The 24,932-nt window shown below is 51.0% G+C and overlaps 6 protein-coding genes across 6 annotated transcripts; 5 read left to right on the forward strand and 1 right to left on the reverse strand.

Moving 5' to 3' along the window:
• Window positions 1–988: 988 nt before the first annotated feature.
• Window positions 989–4,519, forward strand: UCRPA7_7071 (putative pentatricopeptide repeat protein; the record flags this gene model as incomplete). The annotated part of the gene is made up of 1 exon (XM_007919606.1): window positions 989–4,519. One exon carries the CDS (start codon window positions 989–991, stop codon window positions 4,517–4,519), a length of 3,531 nt encoding a protein of 1,176 aa, XP_007917797.1.
• Window positions 4,520–5,738: 1,219 nt separating this feature from the next.
• Window positions 5,739–6,908, forward strand: UCRPA7_7072 (putative short-chain dehydrogenase protein; the record flags this gene model as incomplete). The annotated part of the gene is made up of 5 exons (XM_007919607.1): window positions 5,739–5,747; window positions 5,801–5,840; window positions 5,901–6,491; window positions 6,550–6,711; window positions 6,820–6,908. 5 exons carry the CDS (start codon window positions 5,739–5,741, stop codon window positions 6,906–6,908), a joined length of 891 nt encoding a protein of 296 aa, XP_007917798.1.
• A 1,069-nt stretch (window positions 6,909–7,977) lies between these two features.
• UCRPA7_7073 (putative short-chain alcohol protein) lies at window positions 7,978–8,734 on the forward strand (the record flags this gene model as incomplete). The annotated part of the gene is made up of 2 exons (XM_007919608.1): window positions 7,978–8,322; window positions 8,381–8,734. The coding sequence occupies 2 exons, from the start codon at window positions 7,978–7,980 to the stop codon at window positions 8,732–8,734; spliced, it is 699 nt and encodes a 232-aa protein (XP_007917799.1).
• Window positions 8,735–12,233: 3,499 nt separating this feature from the next.
• Window positions 12,234–12,847, reverse strand: UCRPA7_7074 (putative major facilitator superfamily protein; the record flags this gene model as incomplete). Its single annotated transcript, XM_007919609.1, has 4 exons — window positions 12,234–12,324; window positions 12,399–12,491; window positions 12,562–12,595; window positions 12,661–12,847. The coding sequence occupies 4 exons, from the start codon at window positions 12,845–12,847 to the stop codon at window positions 12,234–12,236; spliced, it is 405 nt and encodes a 134-aa protein (XP_007917800.1).
• A 777-nt stretch (window positions 12,848–13,624) lies between these two features.
• Window positions 13,625–17,519, forward strand: UCRPA7_7075 (putative 5-oxo-l- protein; the record flags this gene model as incomplete). The annotated part of the gene is made up of 3 exons (XM_007919610.1): window positions 13,625–16,728; window positions 16,864–17,001; window positions 17,063–17,519. The coding sequence occupies 3 exons, from the start codon at window positions 13,625–13,627 to the stop codon at window positions 17,517–17,519; spliced, it is 3,699 nt and encodes a 1,232-aa protein (XP_007917801.1).
• A 2,982-nt stretch (window positions 17,520–20,501) lies between these two features.
• Window positions 20,502–21,884, forward strand: UCRPA7_7076 (putative p450 monooxygenase protein; the record flags this gene model as incomplete). The annotated part of the gene is made up of 1 exon (XM_007919611.1): window positions 20,502–21,884. The coding sequence occupies one exon, from the start codon at window positions 20,502–20,504 to the stop codon at window positions 21,882–21,884; it is 1,383 nt and encodes a 460-aa protein (XP_007917802.1).
• Window positions 21,885–24,932: the final 3,048 nt, after the last annotated feature.

A 24,932-nucleotide genomic window follows, 5' to 3' on the forward strand; every position in this document is an offset into this window, starting at 1 on the left:
CTTTGATATCAATGCTCAGGATGCAAATAGATACATAGTGTCCTTTGCCCGTTCCCATTTTCTGTATGTCAATTCATAGAGTTACGGGCTCCACCCTATCAACGTCAATCCATGAATGCAATTGTTTCTACTCTATCATATCGTACCTACCTGCCAATCTACCGTATACGGGGTGAACAGCTACAGTAGCTACCTAAGGTACACGTCAAACCAAACAAAATAAGATCCTGTCCCCGGATTTCTTGGCTTCTTCCACCTTGTTCTTCTCCTGAGTCACACATTCCATCCCGCTAAGGCAAGGCTGGCCTAGCTCCACGTTGGTTCCCGGTCCCACCCTCGCCTGCCCGAATTTTTTTCAGGCCGTCTCACCTGCTGGCGAATTAATCTCGCCCGACAAAAGTTCCCCATTTTCTGCGGGCTCAGCACTGCCAGGCTCGTCAGGGACCCAAAACACACACCCAGACACCACTGCAGGTGGCTCGGCCTTCATCCTGCCCCCCCGTCCGAGAAACCGCGGGACCAAATCATATCAAACACCGTTTTCCTCCTCACCCTGCACCGTTCACACACACATTTACAGTCCTTCTCTCTCTTCTCTCTTCTTTTTGTCCCTTCTTTTTCATCCCCCAATTATACCCCCTTTAATCTGAAGAGCGCGTTTGTTTGGCGGCTTTATTGTCGTCAAATGAACCTGCAAGTGCGCATTTCCCCTTCTTTAAAACAAGTAAGTATGCCATTTCGCTGGAGTCTATTGCCCGTTTCCCTATCCCCGGTGGTGCAGGTCACGGGGGCGTCGCGTTGGTCAGGAACTTTTCCCGAGTTCGAGCCACGGCTCCCCCAACGCAACGAACGTACCATGATGACCTCACCCAATTCCTCAGCTCCCAAGCCAGGTAGACTGAACACGCGACAACCGGCTCTTCAGAAACAAGCCAATGCAGAGTACTAACTGCCCACACAGCACCCCCCTCCTAAAGGCTTCTCCTAAATGCCTGGGTCCATCTACAACTCCCTGTACACGACTTTTGTTCGTCAAGGATTCGCCAAATCTTTCACCCACGGCTACGCACAGTCTGTCGTAGCCGCTACACATCCCCATGTTCTAAACTCACAGAACCGCCCCTCCTTTGCGAGGCGGCACAGCAGCCGTTTTGGCCGGCTTCAAGCATACCAGCAACTTCAGAGCGCCTTCCACACCAGCGCAGCTGCCTCGTCTGGTCTCCCGGTCGAGCATCGTCACGAGAAATCTCTCAGCCATGGAGGGCTAGATGCCTACTTTGAGCACCTCCAGAAGAAGGAGGCTGCTGCGGAGGGCGAGGAGGAGCTGGAGGAGGAATGGGTCCAGTTTCAGTTCCCCAAGCGCATCGAGTGGAAGCCATCGCCGTCTTCTATTCTGCTGGGCTCCGAAGGTAGGACTCATGATGCCGAGGCATATGATGGCTCGAGCCATTCCGGCATTCCGGCGGAGGCGGAGGCAGCGCTGGCGCACATCGATGCCGCCATTGAGAAAGAGATTGCAGCCAGGAAAGAGTTAGAGGCTCTGGAAGAGGAGGCTCTGTCGTCCCGGACTCCAACACCTTCTCCTGCCTCCGACATTCGCGCACGCTCCGCAACACCCATCTCGCGAACTCTAACACCCGCGAGCATCGCCCGCTCAGCTACGCCGCCCGTCGATCCTCAGTCTCAGACATATGCCGACCATCTGACCAAGCTATCCGAATCAGCTCGATATGCAGAGATTCCTGCTGTGTTCGAGGCAATGCTGGTGGCGGGCGTCCGGCCCTTGGCGACTGCATACAATGCGCTGCTCATGGCCGCCATTCACCTGCCATCCGAGAAGATTGAGATTGTTTCCAAGGCTCTGGACGTCTATGCAGACATGCTTCGACGAAAGATCTCACCCGACAGCGACACATACAACATCCTGGTTGGACTGCTTGCTGCTCGGTCGCTCGAAGTCTCATCGCTAAAGAAGAACTTGGAGGACAAGCGACTTCGCTTTGGCGGCATGGATGAGCCAGGCAAGTTCATGTTCGCTTCGCATGAGCTTGAGCACGCTATCCTCTCAGAAGACGACCGTCTCGACCTGGCTATCAAGCTGTTCCAGTCGTCTGTCATGACCGAGAAGGATCTGTACTCTTCCGAGACTTATCATCAGCTCATCTCCGCTCTGGCTCAGTCGGGTCGCGTGTCTGATATGCTCCAGCTGTTTGAGCATATGGAAATGAACAAGGCTACCCCTTTCGCAGCTACATTCCCTGCCATGATCACGGCATTTGCCAACTCAGGGGACCTCGTCAGCGCAGTAGAATGCTATAATGAGTATAGAAATCTCGCTATTGCTAACGACAAGGGCGAGGCAACACTCAAGGACCGCTTGGACGCTCAAGTCTATGCCGCCGTCATCAATGCTTATGTCGTTTCAGACAAGCTGCAAGGCGCAATGAAGTTTTACAAGAAGATCACACAGGAGTATGGTGCTAACGCCGCTGACATCAAAGATGCTATCATCAGCCTTGGCTTCGTGAAGGGCTTCATTCAACGTGGCATTCACCAGGATGCTCTCCGCTGGGCGCAGAGCGTGGACAACGAGATGCGTGCTCAGACCATGGGCGAGGTTGCTGCCTTTGCAGCCGATAACGGAGACAAGCAAACCGCAATCGCTGCATTCGCAAACATTCCTCAAGGCTTCGGTGATGTCGCAGCTCCGGCCATGGCTTTACTGGCCATGAGTGTCCGAGAAGGCGATGTCGCCGAGGCTTCCAGGTATTGGCACGTCCTCAGCAGCCCTGAGATGATGGTTGATTCATCCTTCATCGAGCCCACCGCCATGTATGCCGTGGCCATGATTGGATCTGGTCAGGTCCTCGAAGGTCTGTCTCAATCAGAAGTGATGTTCCAGAGGATTCGCCAATCTGCTTCTGAGAGCACTCCTCATCTCATGGATGAGGTCGACGAAGCTGCAGAGTTCGTCTCGAGGTTTATGGCTGCTCGAGGCATTGTCGACCCCCGTGAAGTTGCTTCACAGGTCTCCTACCCGGCTCAGAGCCTCGCTACATCACCATACACTGCCACGCCTACCGTTGCGAGTTACGAAGATACCTTTGATCCTTATGCCCACAACACTGATTTCAAGGGCTCGTCTCTCATTTCTGATGATTTGGAAGGCGCCCATGGCCGCAAGGGTCCTAAGCTTCACGACGCACTCTCCCGATTTCGGAACATGCGCCGAGCTGGCCGCCACCCACGCTACATCACCTATGCTAAGCTGATTTCGGCTGCTGCTCGCGACGGAAAGATGGATATGTGCCACGACATCCTCAACATGGCCCGTGCTGATGTACCTCTTCTACCCCAATATGCTGTCGTCCGGTATGGCTGGTCTTCCATCCTTGATGCCATGGTTGGTGCTTGCTTGACGCTCGGTAACCGAGGTCTCGCCGAGCAGTACCACCAAGAGCTGCTCGAAATGGGTGCCACCCCGTCCGCCAACACTTTTGGCTTGTACATCACCACGCTCAAGGAATCGACCAAGACTTTCGATGAGGCTTCTGAGGCTGTCAAGATCTTTCATCGCGCAAAGGCCGAAGGAGTTGAGCCTAGCTCCTTCCTGTACAATGCACTGATCGGAAAGCTTGGCAAGGCCCGCCGTATCGATGATTGTCTCTTTTACTTCGCTGAGATGCGTGCTCTGGGAATCAAACCCACTTCAGTGACCTATGGTACTATCGTCAACGCTCTCTGCCGTGTATCAGATGAGAAGTTCGCCGAGGAGCTCTTCGATGAAATGGAGGCGATGCCGAACTACAAGGCTCGGCCAGCTCCCTACAACAGCATGATGCAGTTCTTTTTGACAACCAAGCGCGACAAGTCCAAGGTTCTTGCTTACTACGAGCGCATGAAGGCTAAGAACATTGCACCCACTGCTCACACCTACAAGCTGCTAGTCGACACGCACGCAACTCTGGAGCCCGTTGACATGAATGCTGCCGAGGCCGTTCTGGAGGTGATCCGAACTAATGGTCAGAAGCCCGAGCCCGTCCACTACGCGTCGCTTATCCACGCTCGCGGTTGTGTCATGCACGACATGGATGGTGCACGCCGCATCTTCGATTCAGTCATGAAGGATCCCTCTGTTCAGGCCAATGCCTCTCTGTTCCAGGCACTGTTCGAGGCCATGGTTGCCAACCACCGTGTTGCCGATACCGAGCCATTGCTTGCTCAAATGCGTCGGAAGCATGTGGAGCTGACACCGTATATTGCCAACACCTTGATTCATGGTTGGGCAGCAGAGAAGAATATTTCACGAGCTAAGGACATCTATGGAGCTGTTGGCCGAGAGCGACGTGAGCCAAGCACATATGAGGCGATGACCCGAGCCTTCCTTGCCGTTGAGGAAAGGGAAAGTGCTAAGGGCGTTGTCACTGAGATGCTTAGCCGTGGATACCCCAGTGCAGTTGTCAACAAGGTGCTGGAGCTGCTTGGTGGCGGGAGCCAGGAGACTGCTTCCGTTGCTTGAATTAAGACTGTGATATGTCACAGCTAGTCGTCTTCTCGACGCCATCATTACCTATTTTCCTGTGTTCTGCACCTCCTTTGAATTTCCTTGCTTGATACCCCCATGGTGTAGTGAAGGACATCTGACAGACCAAATCGTCAGTTAAAAGTCTCGGGCTGGGAGTGGACATTGGAGGTCGATTGAACACATGAAGCATTGTGTGCAGCCATTTCCTTTACTTTCAGGGTTTCCTATGTTACAAATATGCGGTCAATCTGGATTGATGTCAGCGGGTCATGTTTTGCGTCCGGCGTTACTAGGGGCAAAGGTCAATAATGGCAACAAGGCTGACGAGCATCGATGCGGCCGGTTGTGTTGGGAAGGGCAATATCTTGTTTCAATGAGGGCGAACATGGTTGGTTATCGGGCTGCGGCCCTTATAGAACAAACTCCACTCTGCATATATGCAAAAAGATCAAAAAGGATCAAGCGACGAGGTATCGGGTAATGGGAAGCATCTAAGCCGTTCATAGAAAGGCGGCTAACGGATTGGTTCGGCTCTGGATTTGGTTCCATCGAGCCTCAGGTAGTTTACGGCATGTAATGGGGCATGCCCAACGCGAGTCTAGTCGCTTGTGTACAACAGTACAGTAGCATGAAGAAATTCGTGTCTCACCTCAATCATTCTTTGCCTCGTTCTCTGAGCCATGACTTCTTCCCTGCCTTTTCATGCGGTATATGCAACTGGCTGACATGGACGGACGGAGTTAACGAGCCTATTGCTGTCTCTCGAGCCTCCTTGCTGGCGTCATCAAGTTTCTCGGCGTGGCTCACAACAAATGGCCAATTACCCTTGGTTATTCGAGGGAGGTACGAGCCGGTTCACCTACCAATTACTCAGTGGTAGCTTCATTAGCTCCGTGTCTGCAATGGCGTCAAGCATGGAGGCGGCACAACGGCCGCATACTCTGGGGCGGCGATGCTGGATCTAAGAACCGGATTTAGTCGATGTCAAAGCTACCAGAGCAGCAAGTGGCAGCTATGATTGCGAGTACACGATGTACGACAACAACGAACGCCTGAGCAGACAGATATATTCTAAGTCCTGGGGCCACTCGGAAGTGAGAAAGCTGCAATGTGAGGTGAAAGACATTCACTTCCTATCTAGATCTTTAAACATATTGCCATAACCAGTTTTCAGGAACCGATAAGTTAAACATGTCTTCATCAACATCTGCCAATGTCACAAGTGGGCTGAATCGCGAAAAGAACAGTCCCAACTGGAGCCTCACTTCTGACCAGGTCGCGCAGAGACTCCATGCCGAGATGGTTGGGAAGACGGGTATGCCAGCTTCGTTTTAGAAGTATTGATAAACACAGTTATTAACCTCACGATACGTAGTCATCATCACCGGCGTCTCAAAGGATGGCCTCGGTGCAGAGGCCGCCCGGGTTGTATCGCAACACAGTCCCAAGCTGCTACTCCTAGCCTCACGAAACACGAGGAATGTAGCAGAGGTCATCGACGCCATCAAGCCCAACGCATCTCCCGATGCCGTCATCGAGCCGCTCGAGCTCGACCTGGCCAGCCAGAAGTCTGTCCGAGCCGCAGCCGCCAAAGTGCTCGAGATGACGCCCGTTGTCGATGTGCTGATCAACAACGCCGGTGTCATGATGATCCCCACCTACCAGACGACGCCGGAGGGCATCGAGATGCACTTTGGCACGAACCACATTGGCCACTTCCTGTTCACGAACCTGCTCATGCCGGCACTGCGCAAGGCCCCGGCGGGCCCACGCGTCCTGAACATCTCCTCCGCAGGCAACGGGGGCTCGCCGGTGCGGTTTGACGACTACAACTTTGGCGAGGGGGAGAGCTATGAGCCATTTCTTGGATATGCGCAGTCCAAGTGTGCCAATATGCTGTTCAGCGTCGCGTTGGCGCGGAAATTGGGGGATAAGGGGCTGTACGCCTTTAGCATTGATCCCGGCTGTGAGTCATGGGTGACTTTGAAATACTTAGGTCTTTGAAGACTAATCAGGTGGTACAGCTGTCGCGGGGACAAATCTGAGCCGCGAGATCCCCAAGGAAGAGCTAGTCGCGCGAGGCTGGTTCCTCGAGAATGGCGACCCGAACCCTGCGTTGCCCTACAAGTCGGCAGCGCAGAGTGTGGCGACATACATTATGGCTGCGTACGATCCGAGCATGAAGGGTGTGTGGCAAACTTTCCTGGATGGGTATTGATCATGAGAGACGAGGCTAACTTCGAGAGATGTAGAACACAATGGGTCTGCTCTACTGGCTTGTTCTATCGATACAGAGGTCGCGCCACATTCGAGGGATCCCGAGAGTGCTGACAAGCTCTGGAAACTAAGTGAGAAGCTTGTTGGACAGGAGTTTAATTACTGATCTGGGGCCCTTGGCTAAAGCGTGAGGTTACGCTGTGAACGAGTCTCACCTACAAAATAGTTCAATACTACTGAGGTTGAGGTAAAAGAAGTGAGTCATTTTCGGTGTGTATGGTGTGACAACGATACTACATCGTCTGCTATCCATTGTTCCATAAACCCAGTCTATGTCAAAACTTGGAGCGAGATATGATACTGGTAAGTTTCCATGAATCACTTTGCTTACAGATAGCTGTTTCATTGACGTTCTTGGGGTTGTGTTGTGAAAGACGCGAGCTTGAGAGCAATACTAGGCGTGAACAACTGCCGATATTACCTCGCATCCACAGACGATTATCACATGGACTTGCTGAGTTCGCCTCGTGAAACTTATTATCGATGATGGTCAGGGCTGATCGAGCTCCTCTATTCGGATTACGTTATCTTTCTACAGAGCCCATCCGTTGTTTCCTCTCTTGCCTAACTGTCGTGAATAATTCAGCCATTTGGGTGGTGGTAACGGAGATGTCATCTCGGGGCTACAGTAAGATCTTGATTACGCCCTTAAGTTGTAGTATCATCGTTGAATTCAAAGAATGCAGATGTAGGCCTGACAAATTACAGCTTACTCACCGTGCAGCATCTCAAGAGAGAGTCCTGTCTTGACGATTGACGAGCCATCGATGGTTTGAGGCGTTTGCCCAATAGACTGGGCGCGCCAATCGAAGCTCGGAAGGACTTGTTTGAAAGGAGTAAGAGCTGATACTGCAGGACGACACATTGCGGCAACCACTTGCTCGGATTACTGAACATGACATGCACTAGTCGCACCAACACATCCTTGCCAGGGCGCGCAATTGACTTTCAACAGGTCAACACCATGAAAAGATCACAACGAGTATATCGTCATAGGCAGATTGCGAAGGACGAGTGCCAAGATTGTATAAAGGAGTTACAATGCGTCGCTCAAGAATGAAGAAAGATTCACCAGAACCCAAAGTCATTCTACAACTCCCTTCTTCGTATCGTCAATATTAGAACTCGAAGAAGTCGCAACTTGATTTGTCTTTATCAAATATTCAAAAACAATCATGGCTACTCGATCGCTGAACTCTTTCGTCTTGATCGGCTCCGGGGCTGGCATCGGTCAATCTGTTGCAGCGCTATTCGCCTCAAAGAGATACAGCAAGGTTGCTCTTGTTGCGAGGCGACAGGAGCAACTTGACATTGACCGCAAGGCTGTTGAAGACACAGCGCCTGGTGTTACAGTTCATACATATGTCACGGACGTTGCAGATAGACAGCGATTTTCGGAGACCTTAAACAAAATCTCTACAGACGTTGGCGTCCCAGAGACTGTCTACTTCAATGCGGCTATCATTCGCCCTACTTCGATTCTCGAGGAAAATGAAGATGATATGATTTACGACTTCAAGGTAAGCCCTCCTGTTTACATGGTCCAAGAAAGTCACTTTCTGACCTGAGTTCTATTAGATCACGAACACGGCACTTCTTCACACAGCACAATGGGCTCTTCCACAGTTGACAAAGCTTGTCAAGTCCGATGCATTGGCCAAACCGTCTTTACTAGTGACTGGCACCTGGTTGTCTCGGGACCCTGTTACTCAGATCTTTACTCTGTCATTGGTGAAAGCTGCTCAGCGCAACCTCTGTCAGTCTCTGGCTGAGGTTTACGGTCCACAAGGTGTTCACATCGGGATGGTACGTGTGATGGGGATTGTCGACAAGGCTGCTAAGACCGTGAATCCCGAAAACATTGCCGCTCATGCTTGGGGCCTGTTTAATGAGCAAAAAGACAAGCAGACCTTTGAGATTGAAGTGAATTAGTGATGAGCTTGGAAAAGGAAATAGGAAGAATCTTCAAAGTTTGGAACATGAAGACACGCGCAAGTGGCTGGGGCAAAATATATCTCTAAATGTTTGAAAGTAGGAAGTCTAGCTTGAGTGCTTCAAATCTAATTCCTTAACTTTGACGAGGCAATTGGAAAAGAGTGCATAATCTGATAACTTGGGGGTGCGGAAAACGATAACCGGCCTCTCCACAAAAGTGACGGCTTACGGTGAGATTTCAATTACAGTTTCATACTGCCGAGCCTGGGGTTGAGTAGGATTGCGACTGTGCCGCCTTATGGCCTGTCGGAAATGACTACAGTGCAGGGCAGGCCAAGCGGTTTCTAGGTCAAAAGTGATACTAGTCCAGTGGGTCCTGATGATCCTACTCATCCTTCCCCCATTCTTGACAAGCTCAAGAGAGCAGTCGCGTTTCTCTTTCTACGTTAAAGTTAAAGACCTGTCTCGCTCATTGTGAGATGTTTCTCCTCAATCGTAATAGTATCACCGTTCATCAAAATATGCTAGCATGGCTCCACTAACGTCGAAACAGCCTTTCAAGGCCTTATACACCATATTCTTTCTACTCAAAACTCCGCCACAACTCATATTGCTCTATCTCAAGTATCTCATAAAACCATTTCGCCCCTTGAAAGAATGGAGTGCCACGGAAAATCTTTTAAGCCAGATAGGGAAGATCATGTTCCAGTATATCACAGCTACCCGTTCCGGACTTCTGCTGTACGCGGACCCTGTAGCGGCCGGAGACAGACACTCACATATTGAACCCGCTGCCGAGAATCTCTATTCGGGCGTCTTAACTAAGTCGAAAGACGTCAAGCCTGGGCCGGTCGATGCAGTCTGGTTCCCAAGTGCGGCTCCTGTACGAGATGCTGATCCAGCTGTTTTAAAGAAGGAGAAAGTCGTCTTGCACTTTCCGGGAGGTGCATACATCATGGCATTTGGTCACAAAGATTCTGGACTGGAAGTCGCAGATGCCATGACGAAGCATATGAAAGCTGACAGGACTATCTGGGCTCAGTACCGTCTATCACACTCTCCGGAGACTCGCTTTCCTGCAGCGCTACAAGATACACTCACATTCTACCAATACGTATTATCTCTCGGCTTTGATCCTAATAATGTCATTTTATCAGGCGACTCGGCCGGAGGCAACGCGGTCATAGCTCTACTACGCTATTTGGAAGATAGGGCGCACAACGAGGATGTAGAAACGCAAGCTACTCTTCCACTGCCTGGGGGTGCCATCGTCTTCTCTCCCTGGGTGAATGTCACTCTAAATGCCGGAAAAGAATACGATCAGTATAGCAACGCGCAATGCGATTGTTTATGGGGCCCCCTTTTACAATGGGGTGTTGACGCCTTTATTCCCGGAGAGGATCTCTCGAGCGAAGTCCAATCGTATATCTCACCGCTGCATCACCCGTTCAAGACCTCTGTGCCTCTTGTTATCCATGCTGGAGAGGCTGAGGCTTTCTACCCTGATATCAAGGGCTTCGCCGACGAGATGGTGGAGTTGAATGGTGATAGAGTACAATACCATTCAACGGCACGGGCAGCACATGATATTCTACTCTCGCACAAGACCTTTGGCCTCACAGAAGAGCGTGCTGCTGTTCTCGAGAGTGCTCGCGAGTTTTTCGAACATGGGAGTAATTGAAGAAAATATTTGATACCCGCGACTGAGCTATCAGCAGGCCACTGTAGGCAATGTATTCACTACGTCTCAAATGACTTTTGCAAGTCGTTATCTTAATAATGCTATTCATAAAAGCTCAAGCTCTTACACGCAACAACCTATGTTTGGGAAAGTAAATGGAATGTCCCAAGTTGAACGCCATGTCTCTAATCAGCAAAATAAGCCGCGCTTCCTCGCAGACAAACGAATTGCATTGCAACTGTGCTTAATGCCCATGTTGCTTCAAACCTGTCAATAGTCGCAATATTTTGTAGATTTGCATGCTTGATTCTCTGCGTAATGGGCGCATATCTCCGTCAGTACTACTCCATATACCTGAATTGCGGGTGCTTATGTCCTAAAGCACGAATTTGGTCTCCAGAGAGGCCTTCCACGCGATGATCACGCTTGCCTTGAGAGCGGATTTTGTTCTCGTATTTGCAATGTAGTAGACCAAAGGCGCATAGAGTGAAGCAAAATAATTGGAGGGTGAAATTGATCGTATGACCAGTGTGGAACGTTGGTGAGTCTTTCGATAGATATGTCCACCTAATGAAAGGACTAAGTTAGCAGGCCATGTGTAGAGCTCTGCATGCAACTTACGTTGAGAGAACGCCACCCACGGATCCGATCATGACCATATAACCACCAGCGACGGCGGCAACAGCAGGACTGCCCGTATCTGAACAACGCGTGTTAGAATTGTCTGAATTACTTATATCCCTGAAACAAGAATTGAGGTTCTTACTGTTGATGCCCCAACTCAAAAATCCTGAGCTGGCAGCGAAAACACCAATTGCGCTAAGGTAGACAGCAGCGTATTTAGCGTTGACCTCGTCCGAGAAGCGCAGCATGCCGTAACCTGTGATCGAGAGAACTATTGCACTGAGCATGAAAACTCCTCGCCTGTTGGTGCGATCACTAAAGTGGCCAAGGGCTATAGTAATACAGCAGGCCACCAGATACGGTGGAACCGACAACAGTTGAGCCTTGGTCGAAGTCCAGCCGAATTCCTTAAGAATAGTTGGAATAAACGCTCCCATTCCTTGCACACACGAGTTGGTACAGAAGAAACACCATGCGCAAACATTGGTGTGAACATTGAAGATAGCCTGTCGAACGTGGCTCCAAGTCACGCGCTCCGTTGGATGCTTCTCGATGTCAATAAAGATATGCTCTTAGCGCTGAGAGATAATTCTTACCGCATCGTGCTCTCGCTGCATACGTTCGCCAGCAATATATTGTTGTCTCGAAGTCAGATATTTCCAAGAGCTCGGGCTCTGCGGCATGAAGTAGACCGCCGCTCCAGCAATGAGCACTGTGACGAGGCCCTCGAAAAAGAAAATGTTACGCCAACTGCAATGTGTTAACAAAGTGTTTGTATCGACTTTTATGTGTCAACACCCGGTAACTCACGTTTCAATCGTAGCAGAAGACGTCCCCCAGGCTGGAATGCGACTGAGGGGAAGACTTTGTCAGCTATTGTCTACGCGACAGTTTGGGGTACTTGTCATACCTAAGAGCAGCAGCCAGAAGACCACCAAATGAACTAGCTAAAGCACTAGACGCGATGAAAATACTCATTCTAAAGAAGAGCTCGGCCTTTTTGTAAAAGCAGCTTAAGAAGAAGGCTGTGGCAGGCATCGCTCCGCCCTCGAAGATACCCAAGATGGCTCGGGCAACGGCTAGTCCGGCATATGACTGCACAAAAGCTGTGCAGAGCGAGACCAGACCGAAGCTGAAGACAAGGAAGGGCACTGTAGTCAAACTCAATATTAGTTCAAACGGAAATCGATACTAGGCAGGCTTGATGCCGACAACGAATGTGTACTGACTATAGAACCTCGGTCCAACATGTTTGAGGATGATATTGCTAGGCACTTCCACACTGTTACCAGAGTAAGTCTGTGTTTGATGATAAAGCAATTATGTGGTGAAATTGCCAATAGTAATGAGATGTACCTTAAGTAAACGATGAAGAAGATCGACAATATGATGTTATAGCGATAACCGATCAAGTTCAGGTCGTCTGCCATGCCTTCGATCTTGGCGTTTCTGAGGTTGTGCATATATTAGTGAATATTCGCTGCGGTAGGGCAGATTTATCATCCAGAGCTGTACTTACCCGATGTTTGCACGATCGATAGCACAGCACATGTCTACGAATGGTCAGAGGTTAGCGATTTGCCCTCTTGCCCAATTCACGCCACAGGCAATCACTAACAAAGAACCGTAACCATAGGAACGATTGTCAAGTCGAACTTGCGACGAATTGCCTTCTCCTCGGCATCCGTCCAGTCAGCATGTATGTCCACCTCGCCATCCTCGACAACGTCTGTGCTGGTGTTGCTGGAACCAGCGGGCTCCGTCTTGAGAACATGATCCTCCAACTTCTCTGCTATTGATGACATGATAATGTATGATGACGCGAGAGAGTTGAATGATTTTGCCAATGTCCCCGAGAACAGTTACCCAGAAATTGGCAATGTCCCCAAGTCTGACTCTTTGCTGGCCTTACCCTGTATCTTTATTAAGTCCTCAAAAACACTAGATCCGATACCACGCATATCAGATGCATCTTGACCTTTCCTATCTTTGTTTGTCAGCCCTGCTCCTAGCCCCTCCTTGCCGATTTACCTATCTCAATTAGTCCAACTTGGTCACCCCCGTAACTCATGAGGGCCAGTTGCCTCGTGGTCGGATCCACATCCCTATCTCTGTAGGTTGCTCAGGCCAATCAGACTCAACCCGTCATCCGTAATCTTTACCGGGCCGTCACCGGCGAGTGGGGCCGCCTTGGTTCGGCATCACACTGCCGACACGTGACTACCATGAGGATGAACCGCAATCGGCTAAAGAAGTCCAAATTCATGGACGGACAGGGAAGCTGGTCACGGCATGTATGTTGGACAAAAGAACATCGCTGTGGGTCCCCGCCGGTGATACAAGCCCCGGTCTCAACACTGCAACTTTGAATGCATATTTACGGTAGTCATCCGGCATTGTATTTGAAACAATACATGAGCATTATCATTCGAGGTGTCATCCTGTTGATGGTCACTTTTAAGCAGTAATACAGAGTACTCCTAAGTTACGCATACAGCCATAACTGTTCATACCTTCTTCTTTTCTTTTCTCTTCTTTGTTCTCGGTTGTCGCACTTACAACCAGTTCCCTCCTTTTCCAAAATGGCACCTAAAATTACTATTTCTATTGATAGAGGCGGCACCTTTACCGATGTGCACGCCATTGTCCCTGGCAAGCCCGATATAGTGCTTAAGCTGTTATCAGTCGATCCGGGCAACTATGCCGATGCGCCGACAGAGGGCATACGCCGTGTGCTTGAGTCTGCAACCGGGCAAATAATCCCCCGAGGTGTCCCATTACGCCTAGACGGCATTGAGTGTCTACGTATGGGTACTACTGTTGCGACTAATGCCCTACTTGAGCGTAAGGGCACGCGCTCAGCCCTGTTAACGACCAAGGGGTTCCGGGACCTGCTAAGAATTGGCAATCAAGCCCGTCCTGACATCTTCGACCTCTCTGCCCGCCGGCCGGATGTTTTGTTTGAAGCTGTTGTCGAGGTTGACGAACGCATTATCCCATCTCATCCTCGATCTGACAAAGCGGCCCTTACAACTTACCGTGCCATCGAAGGCGTTACAGGCGAAACATATCATGTGCTCCGAGAGCTGGATGTAGCAGCTGTCACAGAGGAGCTGCGCGCTCTCAAGAACCAAGGCTTTGGCTCAGTTGCCGTTGCTCTCGTCAATTCTTTCGCTTGTCCCGAGCATGAACGGGTCATCGGAGACATTGCATCAGACCTTGGGTTCTCTGTAGCGCTTTCATCGGTTCTCCAACCAATGATTAAGGTTGTGCCAAGAGGTATGTCAGCGACTGCCGATGCCTACCTGACACCGGTAATCAAATCGTATATCGACTCTATTTCGGCCAACTTCGAAGGAGGGCTTGCTGGTACTCACGGATGCCGAGTTGAATTTATGCAATCTGATGGCGGATTGGTCGATTTCCGTCACTTCAGCGGGCTCCGAGCTATTCTATCAGGTCCTGCTGCAGGAGTAGTTGGATTTTCCGCAACCAGCTACGACGCTGAAGCACGTGTTCCTATCATTGGTTTTGATATGGGCGGGACATCGACTGATGTATCGCGTTTCGATGGCCATCTTGATCATACTTTCTCATCTAGCATTTCCGGTGTGCATATTCAAGCACCCCAGCTTGATATCAACACAGTCGCCGCAGGCGGCGGCTCCATCCTGTCATGGCGAAATGGCCTGTTTCAGGTTGGCCCCGAGTCTGCCTCTGCTCATCCAGGCCCGGCATGCTACCGAAAAGGGGGCCCTTTGACAGTGACTGACGCGAATCTCTTCCTGGGGAGACTGTTACCTGAGTACTTCCCTAAGATCTTTGGCCCTAACGAGGATCAGCCACTTGACCGGCAAATCACAACAAAGCTCTTTGCTGAGCTGACAGAAAAGATAAATGCTGACCAGTCTGTACATTATACCCCTGAGCAGGTGGCTCTTGGATTCCTGAAGGTCGCGGACGAGTCCATGACACGCCCGATACGTAACCTTACCGAGGCACGTGGCTTCGAGACTGCTTCTCATCACCTGGCCTGCTTTGGTGGTGCTGGTGGTCAACACGCATGTAATGTGGCGGCGTCACTTGGCATCTCAAGAATCATTGTGCACAAATACTCGTCAATACTTTCTGCGTACGGTCTAGCCCTTGCAGATATCGTCCACGAGGCACAGGAGCCATTTGCCGCCGAGTATCATAGCTCAAAAGCCTCAATTGCCGACCGCCTGAATGCACTGCAGCGGCGTTCAGTGTCTCATCTGAGTGGCCAAGGATTTACAGCTCGGCAGCTGAGGCATGAGATGTACCTGAATATGAGATATGAAGGGTCTGACACCAGTTTGATGATCTTGGAACCTGAAGATGGCGATTTCTCCAAAGCTTTCATCGATCGACATCATCGCGAATTCAGCTTTACACTTGACCGCTCAGTTCTGGTTGATGATGTTCGCGTGCGCACTGTCGCTGCTTCACAGACTGTGTCCGAGAAGAGTCCACTTCAACAGCTAAAGGAGGCAACTCTAGGTGAAGCAGGTACACCTACAGAAATCAAAAAGGTGTTTTTCGATGCCGATTCAGGCTACGTTGACACCCCTGTTTATAAGCTGCGAGAGCTCGGTCAAAACGCTCGCCTGCATGGACCTGCCATCATCATAGATGAGACCCAGACCATTGTGGTGGCACCAAATGCCATTGCCTATGTTCTTCAGACTTGCCTTGTCATTGATCTAGAGAGCGAGACAAGCCCCAAGAGCAGTGATGACGTAAAGGCCTTGAAGGTCGACCCCATCCGCCTGACTATCTTCGGTCACCGGTTTATGTCTGTAGCAGAGCAGATGGGCCGCACACTACAGAAGACAGCTGTGTCAACAAATATTAAAGAGCGATTGGACTTCTCGTGCGCATTGTTCTCTCCGGACGGGGGCCTTGTAGCCAATGCCCCTCATGTTCCTGTCCACCTGGGATCCATGCAGTTTGCAGTACGCTTTCAACACAAGAGGTGGCTCGGTCAGCTCAAGGAAGGAGATGTGCTTGTGGCGAACCATCCCGTTTCCGGTGGCACTCACTTGCCTGATGTTACCGTTGTTACTCCTGTATTCGCTAAAGGCACAAACGAGATAATATTTTACGTAGCCTCAAGAGGCCATCATGCCGACATTGGTGGCATCCTTCCAGGATCAATGCCTCCTAACTCGACCGAGTTGTGGCAAGAAGGCACGGCTATTGAATCGGAAAAGGTAGTGTCTGGTGGCGTTTTCAATGAAGCACGAATGCGGGAGCTGTTCTTGGACATTCCGGCTCGTTACGAGGGCTGCTCTGGCAGCCGTAACATCAGCGATAACATGTCCGATCTGAAGGCACAGATCGCGGCTAACGCTCGTGGTATTGCACTTATTCAAAACCTAATTGAAGAGTATGGACTGAAGACGGTGCAAATGTACATGCTAGCTATCCAAGTTACGGCAGAACAAGCTGTACGAAACCTTCTTCAGGGCTTGTACAAGCGTTTCGACGGACAACCGCTTGAGTCACTCGACTATATGGATGACGGAACACCCATTCGCCTCAAAATCACTATTGATGAAGACGGTTCAGCCGTATTTGACTTCTCAGGCACAGGCCCTGAAGTGCATGGCAACATCAATGCTCCTGAAGCCATCACGCATTCCGCTATCATCTACGCACTAAGGTGCATGATCAACGCCGATATTCCACTCAACCAAGGTTGTTTGAGTCCAATCGACATCAAGATACCGAGGCCAAGTATTCTGAGCCCCACGCGAGCGGCAGCTGTTGTAGGTGGTAACGTAACTACATCTCAAAGAGTCACAGATGTCGTGCTCAAGGCACTTGGTGCCTGTGCGGCCTCGCAAGGCTGCCTGAACAACTTGACCTTTGGCATCGATGCCAAGAAGGATGAGGCCACTGGAGTAGTTGTCCCCGGATTTGGTTACTATGAAACGTGAGAAGAATCCTCCAACTTGTGTTTATAAGATTAAATAAGCTGACAAACATACAAATAGAATTGCAGGTGGAGCTGGAGCTGGACCGACCTGGCATGGCGAGAGCGGAGTACACGTTCACATGACCAACACGCGTATCACTGATCCAGAAATCCTTGAAAAGCGATACCCATGTGTGCTGAGGCGGTTTGAGCTCCGTGAAAATACTGGCGGCCGGGGCCACTTCCGTGGCGGCGACGGCGTGGCACGTGAAATCGAGTTTCTCACGCCTGTGCAATGCTCGATCCTGTCAGAGCGGCGTGTTCATCGGCCATACGGCATGGAGGGTGGAGAGCCGGCAGCGACTGGCCTCAATCTGTGGCTGAGCAAGGACGAGTTCACTGGTGAAGATCGAACAGTTAATATGGGCGGAAAGGGCTCCGTTGCCATGAAGCCGGGAGATCGGGTAGTGATTAATACACCTGGTGGCGGTGGCTGGGGGGCACCCAATGGATTGACAAATGGACACAAGAATTGAGATATCATAGATGGAGTACACTATATTTGGATAAACCTCACAAAACAATGTTGGGACTTATTATATTGCTGAACTGTCTGGCTTAGAATCATTGAATCGCTGTGCGCGCTCCTTATAACACCACCAGTGAAGGTGTTAATCTTACAATTAATCACACAAGTATTTTCGGATTGGCAGGACGTATCCGCAAGTACTTGAACAGCAGCCTGATAGGATACTATAAGCTGCCCACCTCAGCAGTCTCTTCCAGAGTGTTGTCTTGCATTAATGCCATTCCAATCCATTGCCGATCCATATCTATACCGATGGAATCGATCACTTCAGCCCAGACCGACGGGTCTTCAGTGGTGTCAAGGTTAAAGGGAATATGAGGCTGTGACTGTTGTCCGTTGTCAATGTCCTGTGGTATCACCCACGCTGGTTGCTCATCGTGCACCTCCTCTCGAGCTGGATCACCGCCCTCTCTCGGTGGGGCTAGCTTTCTTGTGGCGCGGATTTTAGTCAACAGGGTGTGACAGGCTCGAATGTATTTATTGCCCTTCTCTGCCATGCTCTGTAATACTGCGAGTGCAGTGTCCATCGCCGAGGCGTTCATCTCCCTGTAAGGAAAGGCTATGTTGACCATAACGAGGAGAAGCGCGGCTGAGAAAGCCTGCTCACCATCTATGAAGCCATAAGTAGCTGCAGTAGGGAGCGGATCTGTTAGCAAAGCCTATAAGAATCATACTTGAGAGAGAAAGAATGGTGGATTAAAGGCGACATACCAACAAGATTAAACTTAGCCGCGGCATTCAGTATCGAGGTACTAGATCGTGCTGCTGCAATTGATGCATCGATAACACTGACAATGTCAGGGGACAGTCCATCTTCCCATCGTGCGCCGCTCGCACGCTGTCCGTTTGCCGTAGCTGTCATCTGGCGCTGGACAGCGTACAGCAATAATGGCCTGGCTGTCATATTGATACAGTGGTAGTAGTGGAGATATGTCGATACAATTTCTCGATTAATATGCTTTTCAAAGTCGCCGGGCTCAAGGCGCACCTCAGCCGGCAATTGGGCAAACCATTCCGACAGGCTCTTCATGATATTCTGTATGGAAGCGGACAAGCTGGTGCCGGATTGGCGCTTCTTGCGATAGACCTCCTGGCCGATGCGACCAAGTATTCGCGAGAGTTGCGTGTAATTACGGAGCACAGACGAAGGCCGCGGATCTTCGCCCTCGATTGGGCTTGGGAGTAGTACGTCAATGTCATCGTCACTGATCGATATCGGATGCCCGGATGTGACGCAGAGAAGGCGCTCAAGGCTGTATGTCGACCACCAAAGGCGCCGGCGTCGCTCGCGCAGATAGATATCCATATCCTGGTCTAGAACCTCTTGATGTAGCCCCAAGGATATTGCCATGCGGAGCGCAACCCCAATATATAAATAAGCGGAGTCTCTTCGATTGATCGTTTGCATGTAGTACGCAACGTAGCTCAGGACTTCAACGAAGAGGATTGACCCGTCCTCGCGCGCATCTGGGAGAAATTGTAGGGCATGTTTGAAGTAGTGAAAGCCAGGAGGCCCGTCATTTCCTGTCCACTGATTGACAGAATACATCTGTCCAAATGCAAAGACGAGCAGAATCTGGCAGTATATCAGGCAGTCTTCGCGCTCACCCAAGTCAGGGGGCGAGGCGTAAACGCGCTTCAGTCGTTGGTGGAAACACTGCTCGTCAAGGAATGAGAAGATCGTGCCAATGTAGGCATGCTGTGCCTGATAAAGTCGTTTGGCAAAGTCATACGGTGGAAGCTGGGGCATCTCGTGCATTTCGGGCATCATTGGAGCCCGGCGCAACCAGGAAGTATCCTCATAGTGCGGATACATGTGCCATGCGAGCGTCTCGGTCGTAGGATTGAGCCGGTTAGCGATGTAAGTTGACGACGAGTTACCCATGTAATCTACGATATCAGTGAGCTCATCACCAAAATCGTATACAAGAAAGTCTACGGCTTACGATATTGGCCTGGACGACAGAGCACCCAGTTATCCGCCCCTGAAAATGCCCAGTCGACTTCTGTCGCCGTGGTGTCGGCTGGACTGGGCATCCCATCGTGTACTCGTGTGCCAGATCCGCGAGCTTGCGATTGCAGCCGCAGGAGATAACTGTGCCCAGAGCTTGTTAAACAGGCTGCCATCACCAGGGAATTTTACGATGATCAAATCACGTCACTTACCTTTCGGGCACGCTGATGCGTTTCTCAGATTCTGAATAGACGCACGCATGACCGGCGTCATTACAAGCTGCACAGGGATATGGCGGCGTACCGCAACATTTCTGTTTCCGCCGCCTGCAGCGCTCACATCTGCGATCAAGTTAATATTGATTCAGGGGAATGCGATGATGCGTCAAGCATGTTATCCATACGCAACTGGAGATCGCCTTAACACATCATGTGGCGGTTGACGCCGACGAGCTATAGTCTTCGAAGCTTGCATCTTGCTTGCTTACTGTATAGACGATCGGTGACATATCCTATGGTAACCTGTCATGTCATCTCATTGCTAAACAGCAAGATTTCTTCCGGGACAAGGGACCCGACTGTCTGGTCCATCAAGTAAGTGAATGGAGTCTACCTCGGCGTTATCTCTGGGCACTGAAGCTAAGGCGTTAGTGTCCCAGGCGCTCTCCATTGCTTATCAACGGGCCATCTGCACCGCGAATCTGGTGTCGGCCCCGCAACCCGATCTTTAACATTCCCAACGCCACTCGTCGGACCGCTCAAGATGGCAGCAGAGATGACTGACGGAGACCATCGGCACAGATCATGTGGTTAACTCTCAAGTGTGGTTCTCCTTCGGGAGTGAGTCGCTTCTCGTTGAAAGGGGAAGGGTTACAGGCTTCGTCAGTTAAGAGGGCCACCCGGTACGATATGATCAACTTGGCCCTCTGTAGCTGAAGGGATTGGCCGACCAGGCAAATCAAATCTCGAAGCCACAATGTTCTCGACGTATATCCTCTTCCTCCTATTGGGCGGCGTTGCTCTCACAGTAGTGAGACTCGTCCTCAACAGCCTGCAGCTGCGTGGCATACCAGGCCCCTGGCAAGCACAATTCACCGATCTATGGCGCTTCAATTCTATGAGATCGAAGGGATGGTCTGCCAGACTCATTGAACTCCATCAAAAGCACGGCTCACTGGTACGCATCGGCCCCAAGCATGTCAGCATCAGCGATCCTGGCGCGATCCCCATCATCTACGGAACAAGCCCGGTCTGGCTGAAGGGCCCGTCATACTATGCCGCGGCAACGGTGAGCCAGGGGCGCATGGTGCCAAGTATCATCGCCATGGGTGAACTACAACATACTGCGGTTCGCAAGTCGGCTGGCCGAGCTTTTACAACCAACTCGCTGCTTGACTACGAAGCCTCAATCGAGACATCCGCGGCCGAATTGATTCGCGTCCTTGGAGAGAATCCAACGACCGATATTGCGAACTGGCTACAATTCTTTGCCATGGATGTGTTGATGCGCATTGCCTTCAGCGAGTCGCTTGGCTTCATGGACAAGGGTGACGACGTTGACGGCATTCTGGCAGCAGTCGTTGGGCGTTTCGACCACTGGAACGCTTGGGCTGCCCTACCGGGCGGAGACTATCTCTTCAACAAGGGACCACTTGCCTCTATGTTGCGGAAGCAGAAAGACAGCCCTTTGGCTCGTGTCGGGATGACCAAACTTATGGCGCGCAAGGGCGCCGCAGCCCGGACAGAGAAGAGTGACCTGCTACAGAAGTTTCTCGACGGCCAGGCAAAGTACCCTGACATTGTGTCAGACAACGAGGTTTTGGGCATTATCATGTCGACCATTGGCGCTGGTGCTGATACGACCGCGGGAACTCTGGCCTACACCATTTACCTGCTATGTTTGAATCCAACAGCTGCCCAGTCTCTTATGTCAGAATTGCAGGAGGCACTACGCGGTGGCACACTGACGAACCCACCAAAATGGTCTCAAGTAAACCGACTACCATATCTCGATGCTGTGTTGAAGGAGTCGATGCGTGTCTTCCCAATTGCTTCATGGGGTCTGGATCGCATCGTGCCGGCTACCGGTGCCACGATTTGTGGCAAGTATATTCCTGCTGGGACCATCGTCGGATGCCAGATCGATGCGATACATTTGGACGAAGACGTGTATGGGAAGGATGCATCAGAGTTCCGACCAGAGCGATGGATTGAGGCTAGTGAGGATCAGAAGCGCCGCATGGACAGAGCCTTCTTAGCCTTCAGTGCAGGCAAGCGCACCTGTACCGGTATTCACATCGCCTGGCTCGAGATGAAGAAGGTCCTGCCGCTGATTCTGATGAACTTTGAGGTGAGATGACGATTTTGGAGCCGGGGCGCCTCTGCATGGTCACTAACACGCTGCTGTAGTTGAGTCTCGTCGACCCTGGCCAAGATGTGCGAGGCTCGGTGCGCATCAGTGCCGTCAAATATCCACCACCTATCTGGATGAACATTCGTAAGAGACAATTAGTTAATCTCCCAGCGACCGAATCGGCGCTTTGATAGCGGCAGGCCAGGATTCAGGGAGAAGGAAAAGACACAGGTAAATGTCACGGTTCAGATGAAACTCTGTAGGTTTGTCTAGGGAAAAGTTACGTAGTCATCTAAAAAATAATAGAAATGGCCCATGAAATAGATCTCAAGAATAGGACGAGTGTCAGCTACCTCGGCAGATAGGTGGCAGAAGAGTGTCGCTGAAGCAGTGGCCCCTTTTTTAATTAGTGTCTGGGAAGAGTGCAGCTGCTATCACCTGGCCGCCTCTTCTGCCACCTGGAGCTGCGGCAGCCCCACGTCAGCTCTCTTCACCAGGCATGCTCTACTTGCAACACCATCTTCACACGCCGCCATAGTTGCGACTGAAAAGCACTCCTCATCGATGGACCAGTCATTGAATACGACACCGCGAGGGCACACGCGTAATAAGTCCGCCACAAAGGGTGAGTGTCACAAGTTTGGCTGCCCGCTGGCCTCATCTCAAATCTCAAGAGGGAAAGTGAGCCTTGTCAAGCTCGAGCCACTCGGCAATGCCTTGAGTGAGGAGCGGGCACCTCGACCACAATACCATCATTTTCTCATACCGGGAATATCGCATTAACAAGAATACAGCAACACGGCCAAGGTCTTCTACTAAAGGACCCTTGGATGCCGATGAGTGAGTTTGCAGCTCAGAATGTAGCCGATCTTTGCCCAGCTTGCTAACCTTTCGACAGTGCACCCCTAATGTCGCCGCTTTCGCCTCAACAAGCTTCACGACTGGCACCTGCTCGCCCACCATCTCAGCAAGGCAGCCCTCGTCCGTTAGCAGACAGGACTAGGCAAGCAGCACATTCGCCCACTCCTGTCGTATCTGCGCCAAAGGACTTCTCATACCTGCTACGGCCTGAGATATATCATCCACTCACGCCACTCTCTATCCCTCTCCCTTTCCGCAACTCAGTCAAGCAGCCTCAACCAGACACCTCGCTCCAAGAACTGCTTGCAAGGGGACATTATCGCGCCGCTGCCATTGCTGCTGTTCATGCACTGACTGGCACAGCCGGCGCCACTGCTCCAGATCCTTCAGACCATGCCCGGATTTTCAGCTTGATATATACGCGATTAGCGTGTCTCACACTGATTGACTCAACACAACTCGCTGCGCAGGAGGTGAAAGCCCTTGAAGACCTGAACAGTGCCTTCTACATCGATGAGGTTTCAGGCGTTCATCTCGTTCCCTGGGAGTTACGCGTGCTCAATGTTCGGCTGCAAGCCATGGGCTTCGGGGACCCACGCCGCGCCATAATGAGCTATTATGATCTAGCAAAGGAGGCTCGAGCGCGAATTGCAGATGCGACATCAAGTCATGACAACTCGGCGCGCGAACTCTGGAAGGATAGGCTATGCGATCTCGGCATCAAGGTCGCGGGCGCACTAGTGGAGATGGATGACTTGGCTGGGGCAGCAGCTCACCTCTCGACGCTGAAAGATCAACGCCAGGGAGACATGGCAATGTCGAAGGCATTGCTATGGCTTCATTTAGGTGATGTCGATGCAGCAAGGCAATGTATCGCCACAGGAGGGGTTAGTGAGAAGACGATTGCTGCCCTCTGCGCCATGGCGGATGGAGAGTATCTGGCAGCAATCGAAATATGGAAGGACCTCCAAGAAAACGTGAATGATGAGATGATTGGAGTCAATATGGCTGTCTGCCTATTATATGTCGGAAAACTGGAAGAGGTAAATACAACCTCCTTCTAGCTCCGCTGGGTCCTAACGAATCACAGGGAAGAGATCTCCTTGAGTCGCTGGTCAACTCGGGCTATTCGTCACATACGCTACTTTTCAATCTCACGACAATGTATGAGCTTTGTACCGATCGAGCAAGGAATCTGAAGCTGAGGCTCGCCGAGAGGGTTGCCGCGATGGAGGAGGCACCAAACGGATGGGAGAAGACCAATGCTGACTTCAAGCTATGAACTGAGACTTCCCTGGAGATCTACTCAAACCACTCAACCTACAGGCATTTGATCGCATGATCTTTTATCTTGCACTGGGCAACTTTACCCAGCCTGTCCAGAGTTGCGAAGGCGACTGTCACCTACCGTGACACGTTTCAGCTTTCTCAATTCACTGCTGGGCCGCACTGACAGACCGCCCCAAAGTCGCGGCCTCATAACCGAGCCAAATCACAGTATATGTGCCATCGCATCATGCTGCCGCTGCCCACTGCTCAGACAGCACCTCCTTGAGCTGACGTTTGACATATTGTTGCAGGCCGCAACCATATGGCTCTCTCAGATCAATACCGGATGAATGCGATGCAATTCTGAGGCATTTGAATCCATAGCTTGGTAGCATCTTCATCCGAAAAAAAATGTTACATGTTACAGGAACTTTAGTGAGGAAAGCCCCAGAGTGCCCTGTGCGTCACCTACCTCTCTCTCCAACGCGGCGTGGCGCAGCAGTGATCTCCAAGCCTAGTAGCGATCAAACAACAAACCCCAAGGAACAACCGACACTCGTAGATTTTCTCTCGATTCACTACCTCCAGCCAGCTATGATCTCCACCTGGGGAATTGCCAAGACTAGATTTGCAAGCTGGGCTTTAGCGATCTAGAGCTTTGGGTAGCCAATCGCAAGCTTCGGCCATTCTCGCAAGCGGCCAAAGCTTAAGAGCTGTAGCCTTTGAATTGCCTTACGGAGACACAAAACTTTCAATTGTGTTCGCCATTCAGATGGCATTTCATCTACACTTTCGGATTACCCGAGGCTGGTGTTCAGTTTCCATCGTAATTTGACATTCTGTCATTGATTTTGGATGGCGTATGGAATGTTGCGACCAACGGTTCAGTTCACTTGACAGCATCCTCTTCTGGGAAAGCTTGCG

The sequence above is a fragment of the Phaeoacremonium minimum genome, assembly GCF_000392275.1.
Source record: "Phaeoacremonium minimum UCRPA7 unplaced genomic scaffold PA7_03_scaffold_496, whole genome shotgun sequence".
In the NCBI taxonomy this organism is placed as follows: domain Eukaryota; kingdom Fungi; phylum Ascomycota; class Sordariomycetes; order Togniniales; family Togniniaceae; genus Phaeoacremonium; species Phaeoacremonium minimum.